Source organism: Marmota marmota, unplaced genomic scaffold (assembly GCF_001458135.2).
Source record: "Marmota marmota marmota unplaced genomic scaffold, marMar, whole genome shotgun sequence".
In the NCBI taxonomy this organism is placed as follows: domain Eukaryota; kingdom Metazoa; phylum Chordata; class Mammalia; order Rodentia; family Sciuridae; genus Marmota; species Marmota marmota.
This window is the reverse complement of record NW_025999982.1, coordinates 8842458-8867155: the sequence shown is the minus strand read 5'-3', so window position 1 is coordinate 8867155 and position 24698 is coordinate 8842458. Positions and strand designations below refer to the sequence as shown.

General features: G+C 38.5%; 2 protein-coding genes across 12 annotated transcripts in view; one reads left to right on the top strand and one right to left on the bottom strand.

The window, feature by feature from the left end:
- The window catches only part of Nfya (nuclear transcription factor Y subunit alpha), a 21801-nt gene extending 3767 nt beyond the window's left edge, over nt 1-18034 (bottom strand). The window contains exons 1-8 of one of the 8 annotated variants that reach the window (XM_048805247.1): nt 17725-18034; nt 11477-11627; nt 9932-10018; nt 6961-7107; nt 3569-3700; nt 3275-3380; nt 1762-1928; nt 278-451 (exon numbers count right to left, since the gene is read on the bottom strand). In XM_048805247.1, the coding sequence (XP_048661204.1) occupies nt 278-451; nt 1762-1928; nt 3275-3380; nt 3569-3700; nt 6961-7107; nt 9932-10018; nt 11477-11551 (888 nt within the window). In that variant the 5' untranslated portion in view covers nt 11552-11627; nt 17725-18034. Of the gene's footprint in view, nt 1-277; nt 452-1761; nt 1929-3274; nt 3381-3568; nt 3701-6960; nt 7108-9931; nt 10019-11476; nt 11628-17242; nt 17507-17724 lie in introns of those variants that run through there. The other 7 variants (XM_015487700.2, XM_015487699.2, XM_048805248.1 and 4 more) reach the window with 7 other exon arrangements.
- A 263-nt stretch (nt 18035-18297) lies between these two features.
- Oard1 (O-acyl-ADP-ribose deacylase 1) lies at nt 18298-24299 on the top strand. 4 transcript variants are annotated; one of them, XM_015487704.2, is made up of 6 exons: nt 18298-18541; nt 19306-19381; nt 19726-19870; nt 20864-20922; nt 21964-22076; nt 23654-24299. In XM_015487704.2, exons 2-6 carry the CDS (start codon nt 19343-19345, stop codon nt 23754-23756), a joined length of 459 nt encoding a protein of 152 aa, XP_015343190.1. In that variant the 5' UTR covers nt 18298-18541; nt 19306-19342; the 3' UTR covers nt 23757-24299. The 4 variants fall into 4 exon arrangements, with proteins under 4 accessions (XP_015343190.1, XP_015343191.1, XP_015343189.1 ...); XM_015487705.2 differs by lacking the exon at nt 18298-18541 and adding an exon at nt 18554-18727 and having other exon boundaries at nt 19309-19381; XM_015487703.2 differs by lacking the exon at nt 18298-18541 and adding an exon at nt 18554-18727.
- Nucleotides 24300-24698: the final 399 nt, after the last annotated feature.

Below are 24698 nucleotides of genomic sequence, written 5' to 3'. Positions count from 1 at the left end.
AAAAAAAAAGGGGGGGGGGGGAGGTCCTGGTAGAGTATCACTGGGCTCAGTCTCCACTACCAAAAACCAAACCAAAATAATAATTAAAAAATCCCATTTAGTCCACTGGTTCTGTTGTTATAGTTGAAGCTATACATAAGCCATAACAAGTGCTAACTCTTACAAAAGATAATAGCCTCCTAATTAGCTTCAGTTGTGTAGAAGGAAAATAAACCACATAAAGGATAATCGTGATACTCCTGCTCTCGTCTTGTGTCCTTCCCAATGTTACACATACCCTTCTTTCCTTTGGAATTTTCCCTTCTGCTTCTAGTTTTGCCCGAGCTTGCCTTCTTTTGAGAATACGGTGGTACTGTTTGGCATTCACATAGAGGGGCTCTTCTTCAAGCATCTCTGCTCCAGGTAGGGGGATTCTCTGGATAGCAGGGACAGAGCCAGCTCCAGGCACCATCTGCACAAAGAAGAAAACAGAGTTTACAAGCAGCATAGGAAACAGTTTTTTTGGGTTCCTGTTATATAGATTCCTGAAGAACATTTATTACACTAAAGGTCTATCTGAATTTTAAACAACAGCCTCAGATGATTCTTTTATAGGGAGGTCAGGACCCACAAACACACACCACACTTAACTTCATGTACATCTGTTAACATTCAGACAAATCTTTTGGTGCTGCCACATCTTGGACTTTTGTGTTACAGGCTCAGCCTTGGACTCTTTTGCTCTTTATGAAAAGGCAAAAGCAGTACCCTTCATGAGGCTTTACTGGGTATTATGCTCAAGCACAAGAAAGCCTATTGGCTTAGGTGGCTCTAGGCCTCCAAAAAACAAACCTATGTCCAGGAAAAAACAAAACAAAACAAAACCAAAACCAAAACCAAAAAACAAACAAAAAACCAGAAACAGCGGAGCACAACAGACACTAGTATGGCAATTTGTAAATCAATGGATGTGTAACTGATGTGATTCTGCAATCTGTGTATGGGGTGAAGGTGGGAGTTCATAACCCACTTGAATCAAAGTGTCGAATATGATATGTCAAGAAATTTGTAATGTTTTGAACAACCCACAATAAAAAATTAAAAAAAAAAAAAAAAAACCAGAAAACACCACTGTTGGTTAGAGGGAGGCGTTAGAGGGTTGGTCCTCTCCTAGTCCATCTCATATTCATGGCTTCACTTTCTAGGTATGCAGCCATAGAATGGCCAGAAACAGTCATCATAAGAATGAAATAGCAAAAAGGAAGGGAGGTACAGGATGACCAAGTGCTACTAAATGCCTACAGATATAGAAATAGGTTAATAATCCTTCTGGTAGCTTTCTCACCTCTATGCAGACTTCTATTCATTCTTAATTTATGCATTTAGGAGCTATGAACTAATGTTCTATTTTGACATATGGTATTTAGCTTTTACTCATACCCCAACTCCCCAACATATTTATACTTTTGTTTGTTTCTCTAATGATTATAATCTAATTTTTAGTTTATTTTTTGTTTCATCCACCACAGGCAATGTGTTTTCCATTTTCCAATGATCAGTAGCCTATTCTTCCTTTCATTATCTGAATTCTGAATAAAATCATAAAAAATTAGATATTTACATCTTTTTAACCACTGCTACATCTCCAGCACTTGAATTAGTCCATGGCACATAGTGTGGGCTCAGAATAAATTATGTTTCATTGTATTATTATTAGCAGGCAAAAATACATGGAAAACAACAGTATATAAGAACAGCAAGCTGAAAAGTAAATTTCCTTACCATGACCATTCCTCCTGAATTGACCACATTGCCTGCCACTGGTAATGTAACAGTGACAGTCCCTTGTCCACTGCTGGTTGTGTTGGTATTGGCTCCTGTCTGAACAATCTGTGCTCCTGCCAAACTGGCTGCTGGGATGGTGATCATGCCTGAAACAGGGACTGTAACTTTAAGAAAATAAAACGTAAAAACAAAACAGGCACACAGAACAGAAAGAAGGGAACACAGTTAGTCCCTCTTCTACCTGACAACATTCATCCACCCTGGAAAAACATGCTGAAAAGCACAAGAGAAAAAGTACTTTCCTAATCTTAACTCTGGTTTTCTATACATAAAATCCAAGTAATCAAAATCTTTGAAATTTCTATTAACTGTTTAGGACCTTGTCCAGAGTAAATCTATTCTTGAGATGAGTACTTGCCCTGGACAATCCAATAATTTCAAAAGGAAGCCAGAAAATATGGGGGCCTCTCCTATGCCTTAGTCTGACTACAGCTATACCCACTGCTCTTATAGGTAGGAATTATCAATCTGCCACAGGCAGGAGGTTTTATAAATTTATAAGTTTATGACCCCAAATTGAGGGGTTATAATCTTAAAGCACTTCAAGTCTTTAAACTATCAGCAGTACTTGTTCACCATTCAGTCTGAGCTCTCACGAGGGCCCAGTCCAGCTCAGACTCTGGTGCTGGATGATAGCACATGATTCTTGTACTCTATGGATTCTGTATACTGCAAAATTTTATTCACAAATCAAATCTTTAGTCATGGAATCTAAATGAGGTATTCTCTTTTTATTGGCAATACTGGATACTGAACCCAGGAAGTGCTCTACCACTTAGCTACATCCTCAGCCCTTTGCTAAGTTGCTGAGCCTGGCCTCCAACTTATTATCCTCCTGCTCAGTCTCCTGAGTCACTGGTATTATAGGTAAGCACCCCAGCGCCTGCCTGGCCTAACTTACCCAACTATCTGACAAATGTTTCCAAAAGCCTTCAAGTTCAATTTGAGCACCCCTCTTCCCAAGCAAAACAGATTTATGCATCTATTCCTGGAACACTCTTCTCTAAGGGTCCTGCACTATATGTATTTGTTCACATCTCCCTTATTATACTAGAGGCTCTTTGAGAACTCTTCTTTACTCCTGGTTAAATGCTATATATGCAATAGACATATAAATCTTTTGGGAATGAATAATGAGTGACCAAACAAACAAAACACAACAGCAATGGGACAAAATATTAACTTGTTTATTGATATAGAAACTTTGTATTTCCAATCTTCTATTTAGAAATATTTCTTCCCTACAACATTTGAAAGCTCACATAATCCCTTGGATCAGTCTTTTGACAACCACAGTGAGAACTCCATTCTATAAAAAAAAAACATTGTTCATGGGGTCCTGTAAATGAGTCCTGTTGAGCTCATAGCCAAAACTTCTGAACCACTTACAATTGCTCAGAATATAAAAAGATGCCCTAAGAAGTTCCAGGGAACCTATGGACCTACTTACCTTGCTGGAGAATAGTACCATCTGCATTAACTGGCTGGTAGACAATGGTTTGCCCTTCAGCAGTCTGTGCCACTTGCTGTCCCTGAACAGCAATTTGCTGCTGAGTCTGTGGGAAATAAATAACAACACAATTTGATAGTGTCCAAAAGATATCTACCAAAGAAAACTGACCATGTGGTCCTTTAAAACACAACACTTTTGATGGATTCCTTTCCCCATTTCTATTATATATGAAATACTTGGTTTTGCTATCTGATTTTCAAAGTCAGTTCTCCTCTTGAATTGACTCATTACCTGAGTCTGGCCAGCAGTGACGGCTGTCTGAGGCTGCTGAATGATGATCTGCTGGGTCTGACCCTGCTGTCCCTGGACCTGCACAGCCTGCCCACCCTGGATTTGGATCTGTCCAGGTGGAACCAGTTGTATCTATGGAAAAGAACACAAAGAAAGAAATGGTATTCTATTGCCACCACTTTCCTTTAGTTAAATGAATTTCTCTAGAAAACAGGAAATGCTTTGAAGAGGGAAAAAGACAGAAGTCCTATTGTGCTCTCAATTTTGAATTAGTGACAACTTATTTTCCATTTATAAAATGATCAGGGAATTTTAATATGGTCTGGATATCTGATATTGAGGAATAAATGTTTATTTTTAAAAAGATGACAGAGGTGTCATTTATTTCTAGAAGAATGTTCACTTAAAAATACATTCTGGGGCTGGAGATGTAGCTCAGTGGTAGAATGCTTCACTAGCATGCACAAAACCCTGGGTTTAATCCCCAGTGCCACAAAAACAAAAAAGACCCCACAATATTCTGAAGTGCTTTTCACTGATGAGATGATATTATATGTATTCAAAATATCATTCCCAAGTCAATGGTAAACTGATGGTAGCACAGGTAGATATCTTTATGAGAGAGATACTGAACCACAGAATCCAGTTAAGCAGTACGAGGATTACTGACCCACAGAAACTATGAAATGTTTTTTTGTTTTAGTTTTGAACCTCTGGGATAATTTGTTATGCAAAAATAGGTAACTAAGACAACGTGAATGATCCTAATCTTCTTTCCAATGCAATGCCCTCACTAATATTCAGTGCTATCATTAATGTTTGCTGGCCTTTTTCTGATGTTGTTCCCCAATATTCTTGTATCTATTTCCTTGTTCTCTCTTCTGATTCTATTGTCTATATCAGGCCAAGAATCTTAATCTAAAAATTATATGCAATGTTTTGCAATCTAGATATCTATCCTTTTTCTTAGAAGGCGTATGGTTTCACAGAAATGCTAAAATGGAGAATACAATTCAAAAAAGGTTAAGAAGTACCTTTTTTTCTTTTTAAAATAATGACTATCAAAGAACACTAATAAGAAGCCATTTCTTACATAAAAGGGATTTAAGCCTTAAGCATTTTAAGGGAGACTGGAATCTCACCTATAGCTGTGTGTGTGTGTGTGTGTGTGTGTGTAAGTAATTTTTCAGCTTAATTAGTTACAATCCTATTTTAAAAGCAGGGAAATACACAACTCTTCCAAGAAAAACAAATGTCATTAAATCAGAGAATTCAGAGCTAGAATGAATCCTAGATGTCACCTACATAAACTACATTTCTGGTTGGAAAAACCAATGATTAAATGGCTTGGCAATGGAAGTTAGGTTACTACTCTCACAGTATACTGTGCCTACAACTTGATCATAGTGTCTCTATTTGACAGTGGAGAAGGCATCATTACCAGGGACTGGAGAAGAGGCAGAGAGAGGAAGGGCAGAAATGAAAGAGCAATGTGAAATTGAAAAAGCACACACTGAAAATAAATTTAGAGCTTCATACATTTATGCATGGAGAAATGTGGAAACTATTTTTAATCTCAGCTACAACTCGATTTTGGTAAAAATATGCCAATAGCATTAACAATGTTCTTACCCTCTGCTCAAGCAACCCCACTTTGAAACTACACTTAAAACTCAATTGAAAAGTAAAACTGTAATGATCTATGTTTATAATAGCCTCATCTATAAAAGCAAAAACAAACCCCCAAACCTTCAACTACACTTTAAGGATTCTGAATTTCTGAATCATCAAATTGAACACTATGAAGGAATTAAAAATGACAACTAAGAAAACAATGTAATATATATTTAAAAGAACAGGTTGAGGGGGCTGGGAATGAACCTCAGTAGTGCAGCACTTGCCTCACATGTATGAGGCACTGGGTTGGATCCTCAGCACCACATAAAAATAAAGATACTGAATCCATCTACAACTAAAAATATTTTTTAAAAAATAAGTAAATAAAAGAACAAGTAAAGAAAAAAACCTATGGGCATGGTATAAATTACACATAAAAATACAAGGGATTATGCAAAAATTACAAGTTGAATTTATAAGCAGTGTCATGGCTGATTTTTTAAAACTTATTTACTGTAACTATTAAACTATTCAGATAAGTAAAAATTTAATATTCTCCCACATCTCCTTTTCTGGGCTCATAAACATATATACCCATAGGGAATTGATGCCGATTAAAGATGCAACCACACAGTGAACATTGTTTTTGCAAACTATTTTTCACTAAAAATCCTTCAACATTAACCCAAGTCAACAGTTCATCCTTTTTAGCAATGACATAATACTTCATATGTGAGTATAATTTATTCAAATCATTTCCATAATTAATGGATTCAGATTACAAAAAATTGTTTTGCTAGCACAATGCTGCACTAAATATCTGTACATTTCTCTCTACACATTGATACTTTTCTTCCCATAGGATAGATTCTCAAGTGGGACTGCTAAATGGTTTATGTATTTAAGAGATAGTGAGATGACCTCCCAATGGGAAATGACCAAAACCAACGTGTGCTTCTGTTTTTCCACATCCATTCTAGCAGTGGATATAACCAATTTAATATCCCTCCAATTTTAAAATTTTGATGCCACGGAGTTGCATGTTAGCATTCCCTATATATTTCTTTCAATTTCTTCTACACCCATGTCCTATTTACTTTTGTTTTGTTTCCCAATCAGTTTTCAAGTCGATTTATCTTTTTAATTGATTTTCAAAAAGAATCTTGCTTTTTAAAAATTCTTTCTATATTTTTGGTAATGTTGTATCAAATTAATTTTAACCTGCTTTTCATTCATTTTCTTGTTCTCCTAACTTTCTAAGAGAAATACTATTTATTTTCATTTCTTTTAAAGTAAAGCATTTCAGATTATCAAATTTTGCTGTAAGTACATCTTTAGGTAGGTTTTCTTTTCCATTATTTATGAAAAAAACAAGTTATATGGAAAAATAACAAGTTATTTGGGAAAAAATGAGAAGGATAACATTTCTGACTAGAAACAATCCAAAGCAGGTTGGTATACTCCCTCCCCTAACCCTCAAGTGTGCCAATATAACTTATATCAATAAATCACTTAATAAAAGAGATCGTTATCTTTTTATATTCCTTATAGCAATTCAAGATCATGCTCATATCTTAGCCCTAACTGGAGAGGTTAAATTTCTGCATAGTTCTGCTTTATATCACTAGTACTACAAAGAAAGAAAATTAACTAAGTAAGAAATAGTGGGTAAAAAGCAATTAAATGTAACATGACTGTCTAGCAGTCTTCAACAACCTATTCTTTTAAACTTCTTATGTGACAGACTTTTGAAACATTTTTAAAATAGCACTCACCTGTTGCAAACCCTGTGTCCCAGAAACAGGTACTTGCATGATGGTTTGACCTTGTCCCCCGGGGACAGCCTGGACCATAATAGGTTGGCCAGTTGATGTGATTAATTGGCCTCCACTGACTTGCACCATTAATGGTTGGCCCTGGACCTAGAATGAAATAAAATAAGAACAATGAAATAACACAAGACACAAAATTATTTTTACTAAGACAATCACTGGAACTATTCTGTTAACTTGCTAGAGGGGGGAAAGGTAGGAGAAATACTAGGAAAATAAGCTTAGTTCTCAATTTATCTTTTTCAAATATCCCTGGTATCTATGACTAAACACCAAAATGAATCTTTTAAGGTCTGATATAATGGAGCATATCTAAAATCTTCAGAAGTATTAAAAGATACAAGACATTTATCACCAAATAAAGCTTTCCTTTTTAAACCAATACCCATGAATGAATGGTCTCTTGTGAGGGCTGCAAACCATGAATTGAGAGGAAGGTGATGGATGGTTGAGTGCAATTCCAAATAATCCAGAGGGAGTAAATCAAACTGCTCTAGGAAAGTGGGTAACATGAGTCCTGAAAGCTTATGCAGAGGATTCCTTTCCCCATAGTCTCTCAAGCAAAAGTGAAATGTACACATTTTATTATCTTCACTCTCTGAATCTAGATGTTTGTTGCTTAAAAAGTCCACTATTAAAGACTTCCTGCAAATATTTTCTGGTCAGTTTGCAATCTTCATGGTAAAGTTCCTCACGCTGCATCTTGTAGTATCTACAGTCATTTTAGCTTTATCAGAAGCAATGACAAATACCGAAATTAGAGCAGTCAAGTGTACAAACAGAATTTCCAACTTTCAAGGGCCTAGAAGTAAATGAACTACTCTAGAAAGCAGGTCACTGCAAGTGCTCCACCACATCTTAAACCTCAAATACCTAATAGGAAGAATGCTTTCTGGAAGCCAAAATATAAGCTATGTTAGGAATAAACAGGAATGATCAACACAGCAGCTAAGAGACCCAAACTTTCATTTTCATGTTCAATTTTTGTTTTGAGGAATTATTTAAGAGAACAAAAGAATACTTGTATGACTATATTCATTCTTAATGCCAGAAATTAATGTGCTAGATGAGTAGGATAGTAAGACCCTCCTACCACTGCCACCACCACTGCCAACAATGTACTAAATCTACAGAAATATTTAAATACTAGGTTTTGCTTAACTATTTCATGAGAAATTTCACTTTAAGGACTTTACAGCCTGACTTTCATGTTTCTCCTTCCCTTACTTCCCCATTCAAATTCCCTTTGCTACGCCAAATGCTTGCGTATGCTGTATCAGAAAAGATTTATTAGAAGACTTACTGCATGAGTAACTGCAGGAAGTATTTAGAATTCTCCAAAAATAATGAGACCCTTAGAGAAAAGGTTTCCATTTCTTTAAAATACAATTTATTTAAGTAGTTACAAGACACATCATTAATCATTTTCTGGCTACCCACTGCCTTAATTTCCTCCCCCACTGACATGCTATATGCACATGATAAAACTGAGACTCCAAAGAGCTCACTGTGTTTACAACACATAAATGATACAAGGACACATGCATCAGACAATAAGCCATACAGTTAAGAGCATGTTACATTCCCATTCCACAAGTGGTTAACGACAATCCAAAATACTATTTTATACATTAATAAGATGAAGCAAGCATGAACAACATAAACAAGCTATTGAACTAAGATTCCAATAAAGTTCAGGACTACCAATGAGCTCAGCTTCTTTTAGACCAATTTATGCTCAGAACTAGTTGCATTATATCATCACTAAATGCTACTGGTGGCAGAGGCAGGAGTTGAAAGGGTAAAGTGAAATGACTGTATGAAACAGTTAAAAAGGATTCTTAGCAGCACTAGTAATAAAGTGAAATGCTGGTTTTATATTCTGGACCCTACTCTGAATCATTTCCAATTCAATGAAAGAAAAAAGGAAGGGCATATAAATTTTATAATTTTTCAAAAATATGGTCTTTTAAAAAAATATCTTTATTTCACTTATTTATTTATTTATTTATTTTTTATGTGGTGTTGAGGATCGAACCCAGGGTCTCGCACTTTCGAGGCGAGCGACCTACCGCTGTGCCACAACCCCAGCCTAATATAGTCATTTTAATCAAAGTAATCTACAAAGAAAAGACTAGTGCCTCTACTTCTGTTTTTGTTTGTTTGTTTGTATTGTTTTTTTGAAAATAGGAACAGGCCAAAGTTTAACCCCAATTTATGGCAATGAACATGGCCATACATAATGAAAAAACTGCACTGTTCAGTTTAGAAACCTTTAAAATATACGTTTTATTTAAGCATATCCAAGTAACTATTAAGAATCATTAGGGTCGCTCTAATACCTAAGTCTTGAAAGTGTATCCCACCCTGCTGAACCAAACAGAATGGGAATAATCTCTACAAATCTAGTAGTAAGACAGGTCATTATTTTCCCAGGAAAGGTAGTGAAAACTAATAGTTATGAAGACATCAACATGATTCAGTGCTTAAACCTTGCTCAACTATTATTTTACAATCAAGTTGTCCCTTTAATAATAAACAGCCTAGTTAATTTGCATGTGTGTAAAATTCCTTCTCAACTATAATACAAACTCATGAAATTTTGCCATGCAAGCAGATTGAATCTGAGCACTTTATGAGTCCTAATGCCACTTTTAAGAATTTTTTCTTGTCATGTTTGTTTCTTTTCCAGAGACTTGCTCACTAGTCAAATACAGTTTTCTGAAAACAGATACAGCAGTCACTACATGACTTAGCATGGAACATTAGGGAAGTGGCAACTTAGCCTCAAAGACAAGTTAGAAGCATCAAAAACATGCAACTGACTGATTCCTACTTGAGATCCTAACACACACAGCACCAGACATAAGGAGAAGTTCATGCAGTGCTCACAAAGAATCAGAGAGGGCACCACTACCTGGAGGGTCTGGACCTGCTGGCCTGAGGCAGATGCCACCTGGGCCTCAGTCTGCAACTGGACGGCAGTGACACCACCCTGCTGCTGAGAACAGGAACAGGAAGATCTTGAAATGTATCAGGAAGGAAATGTATAGTTCAAGACATGAGATTACCTTACCTCTTGTGGGAGGGGGAGGAAAGTCTTCTTTCAAAAGCCTTACCCTACACAGGACTTTCAAAATGTATAGTCTCCCTAAACTGAACTGTTGTGTGGCAGGATCAAAGATATAAGCATCCTGCACCCAGAATGGACCTTAAAACTTACTTCCACACTCAAAAAGGCCAAATAACATTAACACAAAAATTTGTATATAGACTTTCCCTCCAGAAATATTTCACTCTTCTGCTTACATAATTTTAATCCTTTTTATATTTCCTCAAATAAGTTCACAAGAAACAATGAAGAATTTCTGGGGCTTAAATGCAATCACCAATAAAGGAAGGATGAATTAATCACTGTGAACCATCATCTTCATAGTCATTTGCTTTTATGTCCCAAGACCAAGACTTATTTCTATCCAAATGAACTGTCTTAGAAACAATGTTTTCAGTGATTCAACCTTATTTTGATATTCTCATAAGTTTTGACAGAATAGAAATCCACACACCACAACACTGGCCTGCACGGAGGACCCTTTGTACCTTTCTCAAAGGCAGCTGGAGGAAGCTGCCAGAGCCACAGCAGCTACAAGGAAGGGAAAAGCAGCAAGGGAGTACAAATAATTAATCTCTTAATCAAGAGGAGCTCCTTCCTTTGATTATTAGACCAGAAAAAGTCACCATTAACACTTCCTTTGCTCTCCCTACTTTGCTAAGTTGGATTTTGAATGCAAAAACTATTTCTAAGATATCAATCTTGGCCTAAGGTCAAATGAAAGCATAATACATTTCTTTTTTCCCCTTTCTTCTAGGATTGGGAAAAAAGTGAAGTTTTACTGAAATAAATCTAGACAAAAAGTGTATATATTCAAGGATGCAATTTATCTTATTTAGGAATAAACTAGCAGCTGGGAATTTCTTTCTAAGATGTGGTTATCCACATGTTTAAATAATATCTGAGTGTTGAACTAAAGCTTTTTAGAATAGGTACTAGGGTGGACCACATCAAAGAATGATGAATTTCTTGAAATCTGAGTGGTGTGTACTATGGCCAAACCTTTACAAAATCACAAGTTAGCTCAAAGAAGGGGTGGGAGGGAGGGTTGAAAAATAACAATGATTAAAAAAAAAAAAAAAAACCCAAACTCCAAATGTCCATCAGATAAACAAACCAGATGTTATCATTTTCAATGAGACCAAGGAGGCAATTTATTATTAAACCAGGCTCCCATAAAGAGCAGATTCTAGATGGTCATGAACTCATAACACTTTAGCATAAATTATACCAAATATTTCACTAGATTTGGTACCTCTTAAATAATTCCCAATAATCATGTAACAGCCAATTTGTGCTATTATCAGTTCCACTGCTGTGATGTTTCAGGATGTTTTGCTTTCATACCTGCTGCTGAATCTGTCCAGCCTGCACAACAATCTGCTCTGTTGAGCTATTGCTATTCGCCGTATACTGCTCCATGGCCCCTTCCAGATAGAATCCTGTCCACAGTGAGCTTCACTTTGGAGAGCCTAGAAGCCTGTGAGGTGGTGCACTCCTGTTAGAAAAGTTGGGAAAATAAATTAAAATGAGATTGTCAAATTATAACTGTGTTTAACATTTACAATAAAATGGGATAAAAGAAAATGTTAATTATCAATGTTATTTTTAACTAGACTTACATGGTCAAAAATAACATCACAACACCATTTTCATGAAAATGCTTTTAGTCCTTTTTTATAAGCGATCTTACCTTTCAATACTACCAGAACAACACTTACACCTTGGCAATACTCATTAAGCTATAATATCTTTGTTGCAAGGTCTATTTAACACAGATTTTCAGATCTGTGGGAGTACTTTAGAGAATAAAGATTCTTTATTTTGTACCACACACTTGCTGCCCATCAAACATGTTACTCTAGTTCACTATATATGGTAAGCAATTTAAAATTTCAGGGTTTATTATTTAGTAAATAGTTTACTCCAAATGTGAAGTCAAATTTTTTTATATCAAAATCTCTATCCTATGAACAGTGCAATTATTGTGTCACCTAAAAAAAAAAAGATAAGAAAATCTCCATTTGGTAGCACTAAGAAAGCTCTAGCAAAAGTTTAAGAGTTTGTATCATAATACAAAAACTAAAAAAGACATTATACAATGTCAAAATTTGCCACACCATCGGAGTTAATCTGTCTTTCCCTGTTTTATGCACTGGTGTCTCCTTAGCATCATTACTTTTGTACTTTGGGGTCATTATTAAGTAAAATGAACATTACATGAATGCAAGCAGTGTGGTTCTGCAACCAACAGTACGACAGTTGAGAGAGCCAGTAAACAATTAATGGTGGGAATTAGCATGGATACACTATCCTGTCTTTGGCCAAACAATGTGAGATTTTCTCACACTACTTGGAATTACACAGTTTAAAACTTATGAGTTATTTTCTTTTGTAATTTTCCATTTACTATTTTGGGACTGTGGGTAATTGAAACTATGGAAAGATATCTTGTATAAGGGGGAACCATTGTAAGTGTGGCAGGGTAGCACACCTCTGTAATTCCAGCTAATATTTGGGAACCTGAGTTAGGAGGATCTCAAGTTTGAGGCCTACCTGGGCTATTTAATGAAATCCTGCCTCAAAATAAAATAAAAAAAGCTGGGGATGTAGCTTAGAGATAGAGTACTCCTGGGTTCACTTCCCAGTATAAGGGAGGGTGATGGTGGAGGGAACAACCTGCCAAATCCTTAAAGTCAGCAAATAACCAGTAACTGTTCAAATCTATCCTTTTCACACACTTTCAGATTTGAAGACTCCTTTTTGAAATAAGGACACAATTAGATAAACTGAAGTGATATGAGAACCCAGAATAAAGATTTGATTGAAACAGTAACATTATAAAATTCCAAAGATTAACTTCATTTTGGAAATAAATAAAATGTAAATAAACCATTCCTTTTCAATTTTTCTCTAGGCCTTCATAAATTCCAAAATTTGAAAGATAAAATTTTGTGCACTAAGTTGCACATTACAGGGGCAAAGTGAAGTACCACTCTCCATCAATCTATGTGTGGTAGATGAGATTAATCACTTGAAAGATGTCTCAATACCATGTTGTAAATGAAGAAATCAAAATAGATTTCATTTGCAATGTTCCCCCAACGCCCCAGCTTGGTGCTACTGGAAAGAAAACTTTGAGATAATTAATGGCAAGTCTTCTAGTCACTGGTGGTCTGTCCTCCAAGGGAACCGCTATCTATTCCTCTATCTCTTTCTACTTCTTTTTTTTTAATCCTGGCCATGAGGTAAGCAGTTTTGCCAAGACATCTGCTGCCACTATGATGTCCTGCTTTGACACAGGCCCCATAGCAATGGGACCCCAATCAATCCAAAAATTGAATGGTAAAATAAACCTTTTCACTTTATAAGTTGATTATCTAAAGTATTTGTTACAACATCAGAAAGGTAACACAACATTCACGTATACATCCAAGCACTTGGGAGGAAGTGTACTATACTAAAATGTATTCTGAAATGTATCAAAAAGTAAGATGGATGAATGGGTCTGGTAAGGTAAGTATGGAAAAATGTTAATGGTATGTATACAGGTGTTCACTGTAAAATTCTTAACTTTACTATATGTTCAAATAACTTTACACTAATTGTTGGGGAGGAAATACATAATCTAATCTAAAAACCAATCACGCCTATGACCCCATAGTCAAAATAGGTACAATATAAGCTTATACAAGTCTTTATTTATGACAGGATGGCTATGCCATCATAGCACAGTGGCTTGTGGCTATATGGTTGTCCAAATCACTGCCTTTGCTCCATCAGAATGCACATTTCTGGCCACCATTTGGATTTACACATAGGGAACTAATATGCTTAACACATATGTAAAGCTGATATTTTTCACTGCATACTGACATATAGATCTTCTGATTTTTATACCAGTCTCTTTTGAATTGGTGGACTAAGTCAGCTGGAGAAACTCTGAATATAGTACAGAAAAATCAGGTTATCAGCCAGACTAAGTGGCTCTGCTAGACCTCCTCAAATTTTAACCAGTCTCTAACACACAATACACCTGTTTCTAAACTAATAAAATCAAGGTCAGGATATTTTTATGAACCTTACTATAAGATAGTAATCTAGAGATTAAAAAAAAAAACAAAACACAAAAAACAGATCAGTAGTTCCTTTGGACTGTAGAAAGGCAGATGGAGTTTTACAAACTTCCTGGTAATAAAAATGTTTTACATCTTCATTATGGGGGTAGTTATGCAGGGGTATATATCTGTTTAAACTCATTAAAGTGCTCGCTTATAATGATTATACTTTGAGCCTAAATTGTATCCCAATATTTAAACTAAAAAATAAAGATCATGAGATGTCCTCTGTATTTCAACATTTTCAACCAAATTCTCTTCTTCTAATTTCCAGAAATTTACATTTGTGTGTGTTTTGAGTCTTGCTCTGTTGCCCACGATGGACTTGAACTCCTAGGCTCAAGTGAGCCTCCCTGGCTCAGCTTCCTGAGTAGCAAGAATACAGACACCATGAAGCCCAGTCAGAAATTCACATCTTATCAGACTAAAATATAACCTGAAGCACATGGGAATGACTAATATATGTATAACATACAGATTTTCTTAATTAGTTTATTCTGATAATACAAATGCTCCAATTTAAGAACATTTAAATCCACTATACTCTGAAGGGTAAAAATAGAAGAAGCCTCAAAATCTAGCATAACTCGTTAACATTAATGAGGGGATGATTCAGTGTGGAGTGGAGTTCGATACTGACACTACTAATGGTGGATGCTATGAGCATTTGGCTTCAGTGAAGCCATATGTTCTCACTACTGTGAACTTCAGTTAGTGGAACTGTAACACAATCTTGACACATTGTCTTTCCTCAAGAGCTTCTCTGCCTAAGATTATGACAAAATTAAGTCAACCAGATTTAGTCTGTCTAGCTCTTACTTGTAACACAAAGTTTTGATTTTTTTTTCCTCCAAGAGAGAAAGAATGAGAGTGTGCATTTATTATGGTTAGCATGAAAATTCTCTTCCCAGAGCATCTGTGCCCTGCCATTTCCAACTGCAGAAGCAGAAATTTGGCCAATGACTAGGTATCCATTCTATTTGTATATATAACATTCTAAAATCAACCCTTCCAGAAACTCAACTTGCAAGCCTATGAAAATCCCTCTGATCACATTTGACAATCATTACCAGGTAAACATTAGACTTACTTTTCTAAGGATCTCTAACTTTTGATTTTTTTAAACCACAAATCACAGTAAGAAATACACTTTGTATCACAATTCAGTACACACATAAACTACAAAACATGTTGCTAAAACATTTCATGAAACATTACTTATCTTTATGCAACATAAAATGCACTTGAATATTCTAAATTTTATTATTAAAAATGGCCAGTTTGACTCACTAAAAATTTCAAAACTTAACACATGAAAAGGGTAGTTTCATGTGTGTTTGATAAAAGGCTGGACAACATTGGGCTGTCCAACGTCCATCTCCCTTGAAGTTTTTGAACTGGAGCTTCCTAATTTGCCCCTTCTCTCCTGTACAGTATACCATGTTGTCAGACACTGTTCTAGTGATTTTGGAAAGAAAAAAAAAAAGTGATTAAAATTCTGACTTCAAAGAATACTTTTAAATTTAGTAAAGAAGTAAGAAGTAGTTGTGTGTGGTGGTATACCCCCGTAATCCCAACAACTCAGGAGGCTGAGGCAGGAGAATTAAGTTTGAGGTCAGCCTTGGAGACTCAGTGAGACCCTTTCTCAAAAAATAAAAAGGTCTGGGGATATAAATTTCAGCATATTAATAGTATACTATAAGGCCCCACACCCAGAGAAAGGTCACACTACTGTCTCTAAAATGCCAGGCAATACTACAAAGTTTCTCTGCACACAGGTGGAGGATCTTGAGGTATTGAGCAAATGCCTTTTGCAAAGATGTCTAGTTGGGTGGGGAGGTAGCTCAGTGAAAGCACTTGCCTAGATGGTGAGACCCTGCATTAGATCTCTAGCACTGCCGGGTAAGGGTGATAGTGGAAAGATATCAGGCAAAAGTATTTGGTATTTTTAAAATGATCAAATGTACTTATTTTTAGCTACCAAGATTAAAGCGTGATTCAAATACAAATATAAATGCTTCTTAAAAACATCTAACCCATGCTGTCCCATCTATTACAAATAATATGAGAATTAATAGGATTTAAAAAATAATTTAAATAACAAAGAAAAACTCTTCCTAAAAAGTGAAAAACAAGTTTTAATAGTGGAAAGAATACTGGACTAGTTTTCTTGACCTCAGAAAATGTGATTAAAACAAAACAAACAAACAAAAAAAGTTACCATATACTTAAGTTAATGGAGGAAGGACTGGAATAAATGTTTCATCTGAGTAAAAATAATTTTTAGTCTCCTAAGAAAAAACAACTTTCTAGCCCCCAAGAAGTCCACCACTACCATGGGACACAATCCACAAATGAGAAACTAGCTTTCCAATCTTAGGAGGGAAAAAAATATGCATGCCACCCACAGGTTCTAGATTCCCCTCTACCTGAACCTCCAGACAAAATAACTGCTTCTAAACAATTTCTTGGCAAGATCTATATGGGTGATCTTTCTTGCCTAATCTCATTACTATTGCCCACTTCCTTAATCTACTTTATCCTTTTGCCTCAAAAACACAACACAATATGATGCCTCTGAACATGCTTCTCTCTGAAAGCAATGCTCTTCCATTCTTTCCGTCCAAAGATATCAACTGTCAAGGCTAACCAAAAATGTGGCCAGGAGCCATTGATTGCTCTTAAAACACTACAGGACGGAAATTGGCCCCTACACAGCACTAACCATTTAGACTCATTGCCTTTCACCTGTAAATCTCCATCAAGCAGGTGCGGCTCTTATTTACCTCTACCCACTCCCTTTCTCCAGCACCATAGGTGATGAGTTTCCCCCTCAGCCAACAAAAAAAGTCCACAACACTTTCTCGGGATTAGAAGTATATCAGGAAAAAAAAAAAAAACAAGCCACCGACAGATGTGTTGCCAGAACTGTCAAGTCAGATACTTTCAAAGTGACACAGAAAGGTAAAAGGAAAAAAAAAATAATAATCGGTACATTTCCAAGGGAGGAAGAGTTCACAGAATGAGCAACGGAGAAGACAAATAATATAAACAGTAGTTGTCCAGCCTCCGGGAAAGAATGCGCAGGGCTATCAATCTTCTAAGAGTGAGGTTCCAAGCACCGAATGGCCGGGCCTGGCAGACGGACCGCTTGGTTGGGCTCCAGCACGGAGGTGTGCGGTCCTGCCCGGACAAGCGAGGCGGGGAGGAGAGGAAATGACGAGCCAAAAGGGGGTGGTAACGGCGCCCGGCCAAAGACTCGGGGCTAGTGGACCAGGAGGGGGGGCGCGGCGGGACATGGGAGAACCAACGGCCCTCTCCCCGGCCCGGAGTGGCGGGGCGGGTCAGCAGCGGCCTGCGGCGGGGGCGGGCCGGCCAGCTCCGCCCGCCGCACTCCGAGCCTGTGGCCGCGGCGCGCGTATTTCCAGGCCTCCCTGCTGACCCACAGGGGCTGCGGACACAGGGGCCCGGACTCACTCAGGGCCGGGGACACGTGCCCGCGGGAGGTCCTTTCGTCCCGAGAGTCGGGGCGTGGAGAGTACAAGGGCGGATTTAAGGATGAGGCTGGAAGGACGGGGAAAACCGCCGGGGCCCAGGGCACGCTTGTGTTGTTGAGTGTAGGGGCATTTGTGGCAGTCAAGGCCACCACCCGCATGTCCAGGGCCGGAGAACCCGGGCCTAAGGGTCGGAGGAAAGAGGTTGCATCCCCAACTGGCACTGGCACCTCACAAGGGACAAGAACCCAAAGAGCCTTTCCCCGGGGGCGCCATCCCCACACTGGGCGGCCCCTGCAGGCCCCGGCCGGGAGNGCCTCGCCGCTGCCGCCGCCACTGCCGCTGCCTCGCAAAATGGCGAACCTGAACAAAGGGGAATCGGGCCTCCCTCCAACCGCCTCCGCGCAGGCGCCTCTGAGACCACGCCCTCTAACCCCAGCCGGGCACGTCCCGCCCCTCTTCCGAGAAGCATCGCGCAGGCGCCTCCGAGACCACGCCCACTTCCTTGATTTGACTACTTCTCGAGTTAAAGAACTACGCAGGCGCCTTGGGGTCGCACCGAATCCTTCAACTCAACGCCGCCCTGAGCGTAGTACCACGCAGGCGCTAAATCGTCTCTTTGCCAGCTACCCATCCCTTTCTAAAAGGCCACTGGGACACACCCCTGGGTCTAATGCGCAAGCGTCGCTATCTCCAACTCGCGGTCGGGTTTCGTTACGCATGCCCGGGCGGCGGCGGGAGAACACGGCCTTACCGCCGGAAGTGCCGCGGCCATCACCATAGAGAGTTAGCTCGCCTAGGTAGCTAGAGGGGCTTGTTTCCGCCCCGCTACAGGGCGGGTGCGGCCATCTTGGGAGCGTGCAATCAAGGGTTGTGGCGGGATTGGCTCCGCTTCAGGGCTCGTCCTTTGCTCCCCACCTAACAGGGTCGGATTCCGAGCCCTTCCCCGCTGGGCGGGGGCGTCCTAACGGCCGACTCCTTTCCAGGTGAAGAGTGACCCCTGTACTCACTCTCCCACGGGATGCCAGGACTGACCCCTCCTAGGGTGGGAGAGAGAATGGGAATCTTTAGACTCTTTCTTCCCCCAGTTCCTCAAGCTAGGGAGCGAATCTTCCACGTGAGGCCGCCTTTCCTCGCCCCTCCCTGCGGCTCAGCACGTCCCTGCCCCGAACACTAGTTGCGGCTTAACGGGACTGTGGCTGGGTCCCTCCGTTGCATTTATAAGCCAAATCCACTGGAGAAATGCTTTTGCGTCCTGCCGAGAAAAGGAGACAATCCTAAATCGTCCTGCTCGGGAGCGGGCTTGGAGAAGCGAGGAGGCGTGTCTGGGACCGCCTGGGCTTCCTCTCCTGGAAAGCGCGAAAAGAGAGCTAACGGGTCACTGCAGCCTGCGAACCCAGGCGTCTTTCCTTTTCCTTGTCCCAGAACAGTGTTGTGCTGCTGAACGAAGTCATATTCAGCAATAAACATTGGGGAAAAAAACTAATAAGTGGGTGGTCAAGGCCGTTTGAATATAATATCTTTAGGCTGCTTAAGCATTTTTACTTGCTTTTCCCTCTCATAGCAGAAGAAACACTTAAATTCTGCAAATAGCGACTGTCATGGCCAGCAGTCTTAATGAAGATCCAGAAGGAAGCAGAGTGCGTAACAACTATTAGCTTATCGGTGAACTGAAATTCAGAATAATTGAGGTCAAAAGCATAAACACCTTTTAATTAAACCAATAATTGGATCGTCTGTTTTGTTTCTCTCTAGTTGATTTACTCAAGAAAGGCTAATACAGTCCTAGTCAGGGACCAGCCATCACTTTTCTTTTACACATGCCTTAATTTTTTGTGGTAAACTTGTTAAATTATGTGGTTTTGGTTTTTGTTCATATTGCAGGAGGGGTGGGAAGAGGTAGTGGGGGACACAAACTAAAGGATATGAAAAAATAGTATTTTTCTGTATCTAATAAAGCATTCTTTCTCTTTGCACATTTTAGATTACATATGTGAAAGGAGACCTTTTTGCATGTCCCAAAACAGACTCTCTAGCCCACTGTATCAGTGAGGATTGTCGCATGGGTGCTGGGATAGCTGTCCTCTTCAAGAAGAAATTTGGAGGGGTGCAAGAACTGTTAAATCAACGTGAGTTTTGCAAACAATATACCTGTTTTTCCCTAGTTAAAAAGCATTTTCTCTTACACTTTATTAAGACATGCATGCAAACAGGATTTCTAATAATTGCTTTTAATTCTTCAGCTCAAGTTTTTCTTTACAAAAATGGCCTCTGGTTTGGACCCTTATCACATCAAATCAGAATTCTTGTAATAGTTTCTAATCTCTATCATAAAACTTCGATGATAATATTACTCCACTTTTCAGAAACCTTTAATAACTCAAAAGTACTGAGCAAAGTCCACGGGTGTTAGCTTGGCATTCAAGATCTTCTGTTTGCTAATATTCTACCTAATCTTCAAGAAGGAGTTCAGAAACCACCTCCTTCACAGACTCCTTCCATCGCTTTTTACTAATGACTTTAAATCAGAGGTATACATTAGAATCACATGTGGAGCTTCTGAAACAATTTCTCACACCAAATTCCAGGCTTACTGAGTGTCTACCAGTCATTCTGATTCCGACTTCAAACAAAAACAGTTTCTTACAGCTTTGTATTGTAGCTATTTATAAAGAGAACACCTTCTCTGAATTGAATACTTACTAACTTTTTGATTTGTTTCTTATAATGCTGAACACAGGTATAAAAGTCATTAGCCAAAAAATAAAAAAGTCATTAGCAAATGAACATTTTCAGTAATTTAAGAAATAGTACATTCTAAAACAATTATAAGGCAATAGACTTCAAAGTTTTTTATATGGTCAGGTAAGGATATATTTGAAATTATGGGCAAGACAAAAAATGGGTTTTGAAGAAACATGATTATAAGTAAGTAAGCTATCAGTAACAGTATTTGGGAAGGCTAATAAAAGCAAACAGTTCATGGGAGACAGTGGTTTCTTCACAGTCAAATTATTTCTAGTTTTTAGGTAAACTTAAGATTTATAAAGATTAAAACAATCTTAAGAGTGGAAATTGGTGTTTTGGCTTTCCTTTCTATTAAAGAACTGTTTTTTTCTTAGAAAAGAAATCTGGAGAAGTGGCTGTCCTCAAGAGAGATGGGCGATATATATATTATTTGGTAAGATGGGGCCAAATCTTAATACATTCTAAGGATTGGTGAACAGATGGGCTGCCTTGCATTTGTGTTGATTATGATGCTTCATTCTACACAACAAAGAATATCAGAATGCTTTTGATTTTGTGACAACTCAAATCCAATGGTGCTGGCTACTTGGAGCACTCAGTTAGAAAGGAGCATAAGGCTGCATCCCAGCTCCATGGTCAAGAGTACTGTGCTATGCCCCAAAGTCCTATGTTCTAAGACTAGCAAAAGTTTGTGATGCCTCCTATACTTTATTTCCTAGTCATAGTGATAGAAGCAACAATGTCTCAAAAAACAGAAACCCCAAAGGGTTTTTTTTCCTTATTTTTCTATATCAGATGCAGTGCCAAGTATTACCCAGCTCCTCTTTTGCCTGCTGGTAGAATAAGGAACTCTCCACTTGTCCAAATGCCTTTGCCCCCAGAGGGAACGTGGCTTCCTTAGTGATGATGGTGGGTGGCTTAGAGCCAACCCACCACATGCCTGATCTGGACAGCATCTGAATGAGCAAATATCCTAGTTGATGAATTCTGATCTTATAGCTGATGTGATTTTCAGTGTTTTTACTTTGGAAAACTACCATTTCCTCTCTGTTCTTTGGTAGAGAAACATAAAAGCAAGCAAGTACAGTTACTATTTAAATAGAGACTTTTAATAGGGAATTTTCAGGTGGTATGGCTTCTTCCTTGTTACAGGTATGCAGCTTATCTTTTGGAAGTGGCACAAAGATTTTCATTTGCTTTGCTTAGAAACAATTGACAATAGACACAGTTTACCAATCTCTTGAGTTTCCTTGGGAAAAGAAAGATTTCAAAGGTGGAGTCTGAGTTTCTCAATCCAGTTTTAGTGAGTTTTTCTGGGGACCTCCTATAAAGTGTGGAAGGAGTAGTATGACATTTGCTATTCCTTTTCTAGATTAATTATTCTATAAAATGCATTTATTCTTTTATTAGGATGCAAAGGAATCAAATGGCTTTTTCATTTTGAGCTAATGAGAATGTGAATCTTTGTGTTCAGATTACAAAGAAAAGGGCTTCACACAAGCCAACTTATGAAAATTTACAGAAGAGCTTAGAGGCCATGAAGTCCCATTGTTTGAAGAATGGAGTCACGGATCTCTCCATGCCCAGGCAAGGAAATCCAGGGTCCTAAATGAAGATTTAATTGGTGGGGTTGACTGTTTTAGTCAAAGATGAACAACTTCAAAGTTTAACTGTGAGACAAATTTCCAAACTTTGTATGATCACCAGTGAGCCAGTTGTCTGATTTAGGCCAAGGGATAGCCATTTTCTAGCTTGAGTTGAATGAATCAGTATAAACCCACATCAAAACACACGCCTGCCTCAGCCTACTTATAGGGGAGAAACCATTTCCATTCAGTCACATTTAGTGAATTCTTGGCATACTTTTCTTGAAGCCTGTTCGCCAAGTAAACTAAAGAATCAATTTCACAGCAAGAATTATTTCCAAACTCTGACCATGGCAATTGTGATTTCTTTCTTGGGCCACTTGTGGTCTCCCAAACCAATTAATCCTGTGTCAAGAAAATTGTAGATTATCGTTGCCTTTTACACTGCATGCTTATTTGTGGTCAGCATGAGTGGTAGCCAGAGGATTTGTCCCTGATGTAACTTCTTAGATATTGGGGACTTATGGGAAGGACAGTGGGTATTCAACATGTCCTTTATTTCCTTTTCAGGAAGTAGTCCTTACCTCTTTTTTCCCCACTACCGTAGTAGTTTTGCATCAGTGCTGACCATGCATGCAGGTTTATTGCAAGTCTTAAGTTACTTTGCATGTGCTACAGTGTCCCTTATCTTATACTGGTCTTTAATATACTCATGGCTTATGAATCTGAAACTATTTTTTATCATAATTCTTCAGGGACTTAATTATCACATGATGATGTGAAATTAGCAATTTTAACCCCGTCTTGTCCTGAGGGATGTTGAAGATCAATAAAGTAACATCTTGGATGAAAGGTGCTAGGTGATGTAAGTTTCTCACCAGGGTATTGCAAAGACCTTAGTCCTGGATTGCAAGCATTTCGGCATTTTCCAACATTCCATCTTGACCTCCTTTTTTTTTGCAGAGGTCCTGTCCCTTTTCCCCTTTCTCCTTTTCATTTTCCTTAACATTACATTATTTTGAATGTATTTGGAAAATACTAGCTGGGTGTGGTGGCGCATGCCTATAATCTCAGCAACTCAGGAGGCTGAGGCAGGAGGATTGCAAGTTTGAGACTTGCAACTTAGTGAAACCCTGTCTCAAAATAAAAAATGAAAAGTGCTGGGGATGTGTTTCGGTGGTTAAGTGTCCCTAGGTGCAATCCCCAGTATTTGAAAAAAAGAAAAATGCCAACCTTTTCATATCCATCCGTAGCCAGTTTTTATCAGTAGAGAGGTAATGGGATAGTGAATCTCCTGTATCATGGCAGAGTTACACATTTTTAATCTAGCATGAAATAATTGGGAAGTGGTATCTTAATGGGCAAAGAGAAGTGACAGCTATTGGATGTTTGAGCTGTGTAGGAATGGTCTCAGGTGACTTCACAGCAAGAATTATTTCCAAACTCTGACCATGGCTGCCTATAGGTGTAAGGCCAAATAACTGCTTTGGGGGGATATAGCCCAAAGGAAAAGGGAAAGAGCAGTCTCCTAGATGCCTTCATCACAGCCAATGGAAATGTTTTATCTTTGTTTTTTAGGATTGGATGTGGTCTTGATCGTCTGCAATGGGAAAATGTATCTGCAATGATTGAGGAGGTATTTGAGGCAACAGACATCAAAATTACTGTGTATACGCTCTGAGAGACAAACACTTTCTACGTGTTCATGTTCTCCTGTGTCATTCCTACTTGGCCATAGGACTGAGCAAACTGACCTTAAATTGGGCAGCGGAAAATTTTCACTTTATATTCTGTGTCATAGGCCAATCTTGGGTTGTTGTATTCCAGTATTTGTATTGGGACTCTGGAGGAGGGATAGCTTGGGATATGTTTCTCTGCTTTTTGCTGGAGGTCAGAAGTCTGCAGCCTGATACTGGGCCCAGAACCCAGAAAGTTGGGCCTGTGACCTCTGTTTGTTCCAGTATGCTACCTGATTTGTTGGCTGGCCACTAGGTGGCAACATTGATTGTTTCTTTGCCGTTTAAGAGAAATTTCAGGAAGATTGAACATTTAAATTACTTGTACATCTTTTGTCATTTGTGCACTTAACTTGGCATTATTCTTGGTGAAATTCATCCTAGGAGAGAATCATGTTTTGTTTGTTAATACAAAATTGAATTCTACATTGTTAACAAGGAATTTGTGACCAAAACGGAAAAATAAATCTCTTTTCCTTGGGGTTCAATGAGGTTCTGTGCTCATATCTGTTCTGGACTTGAGTAGCAGAGAATAAGCTGATAACTTAATTTCAGAGTTGGAGGGACCACTGGGAAGAGTATCAAGGTAAGAAACATGAGTGGACAAAAACTATGGATCAGTGCAGTTGGAAGGCAGGTTTTGAATCTCATGGTGAACTCATCCTCTGCATAGATTCTGTGATGGAATATATCCGAATTTAATCATGACACACAGGAAGCAGCATGTGTTGAGTGCCTGGTAGAGTGCTTCACACAGAATAGAGACGCAGTAACTCAGTGATCTAAACCAAGTCCTTATGAAATCTTCTGAAAATTATAAAGGCACTTTCTCACAAAGTTTTAATTTGTTGGCAAGGTGGGGTGACAAGTTTGTTTTTAACTTCCCT

Excerpts from the sequence above, each read along its gene's own strand:
- Oard1 (XM_015487704.2), top strand. The coding sequence starts at position 19,343 with ATGGCCAGCAGTCTTAATGAAGATCCAGAAGGAAGCAGA. Across the intron at positions 19,871-20,863 it reads GCAAGAACTGTTAAATCAAC|AAAAGAAATCTGGAGAAGTG; the intron begins GTGAGTTTTGCA and ends TTTTTTTCTTAG. Across the intron at positions 20,923-21,963 it reads GGCGATATATATATTATTTG|ATTACAAAGAAAAGGGCTTC; the intron begins GTAAGATGGGGC and ends CTTTGTGTTCAG.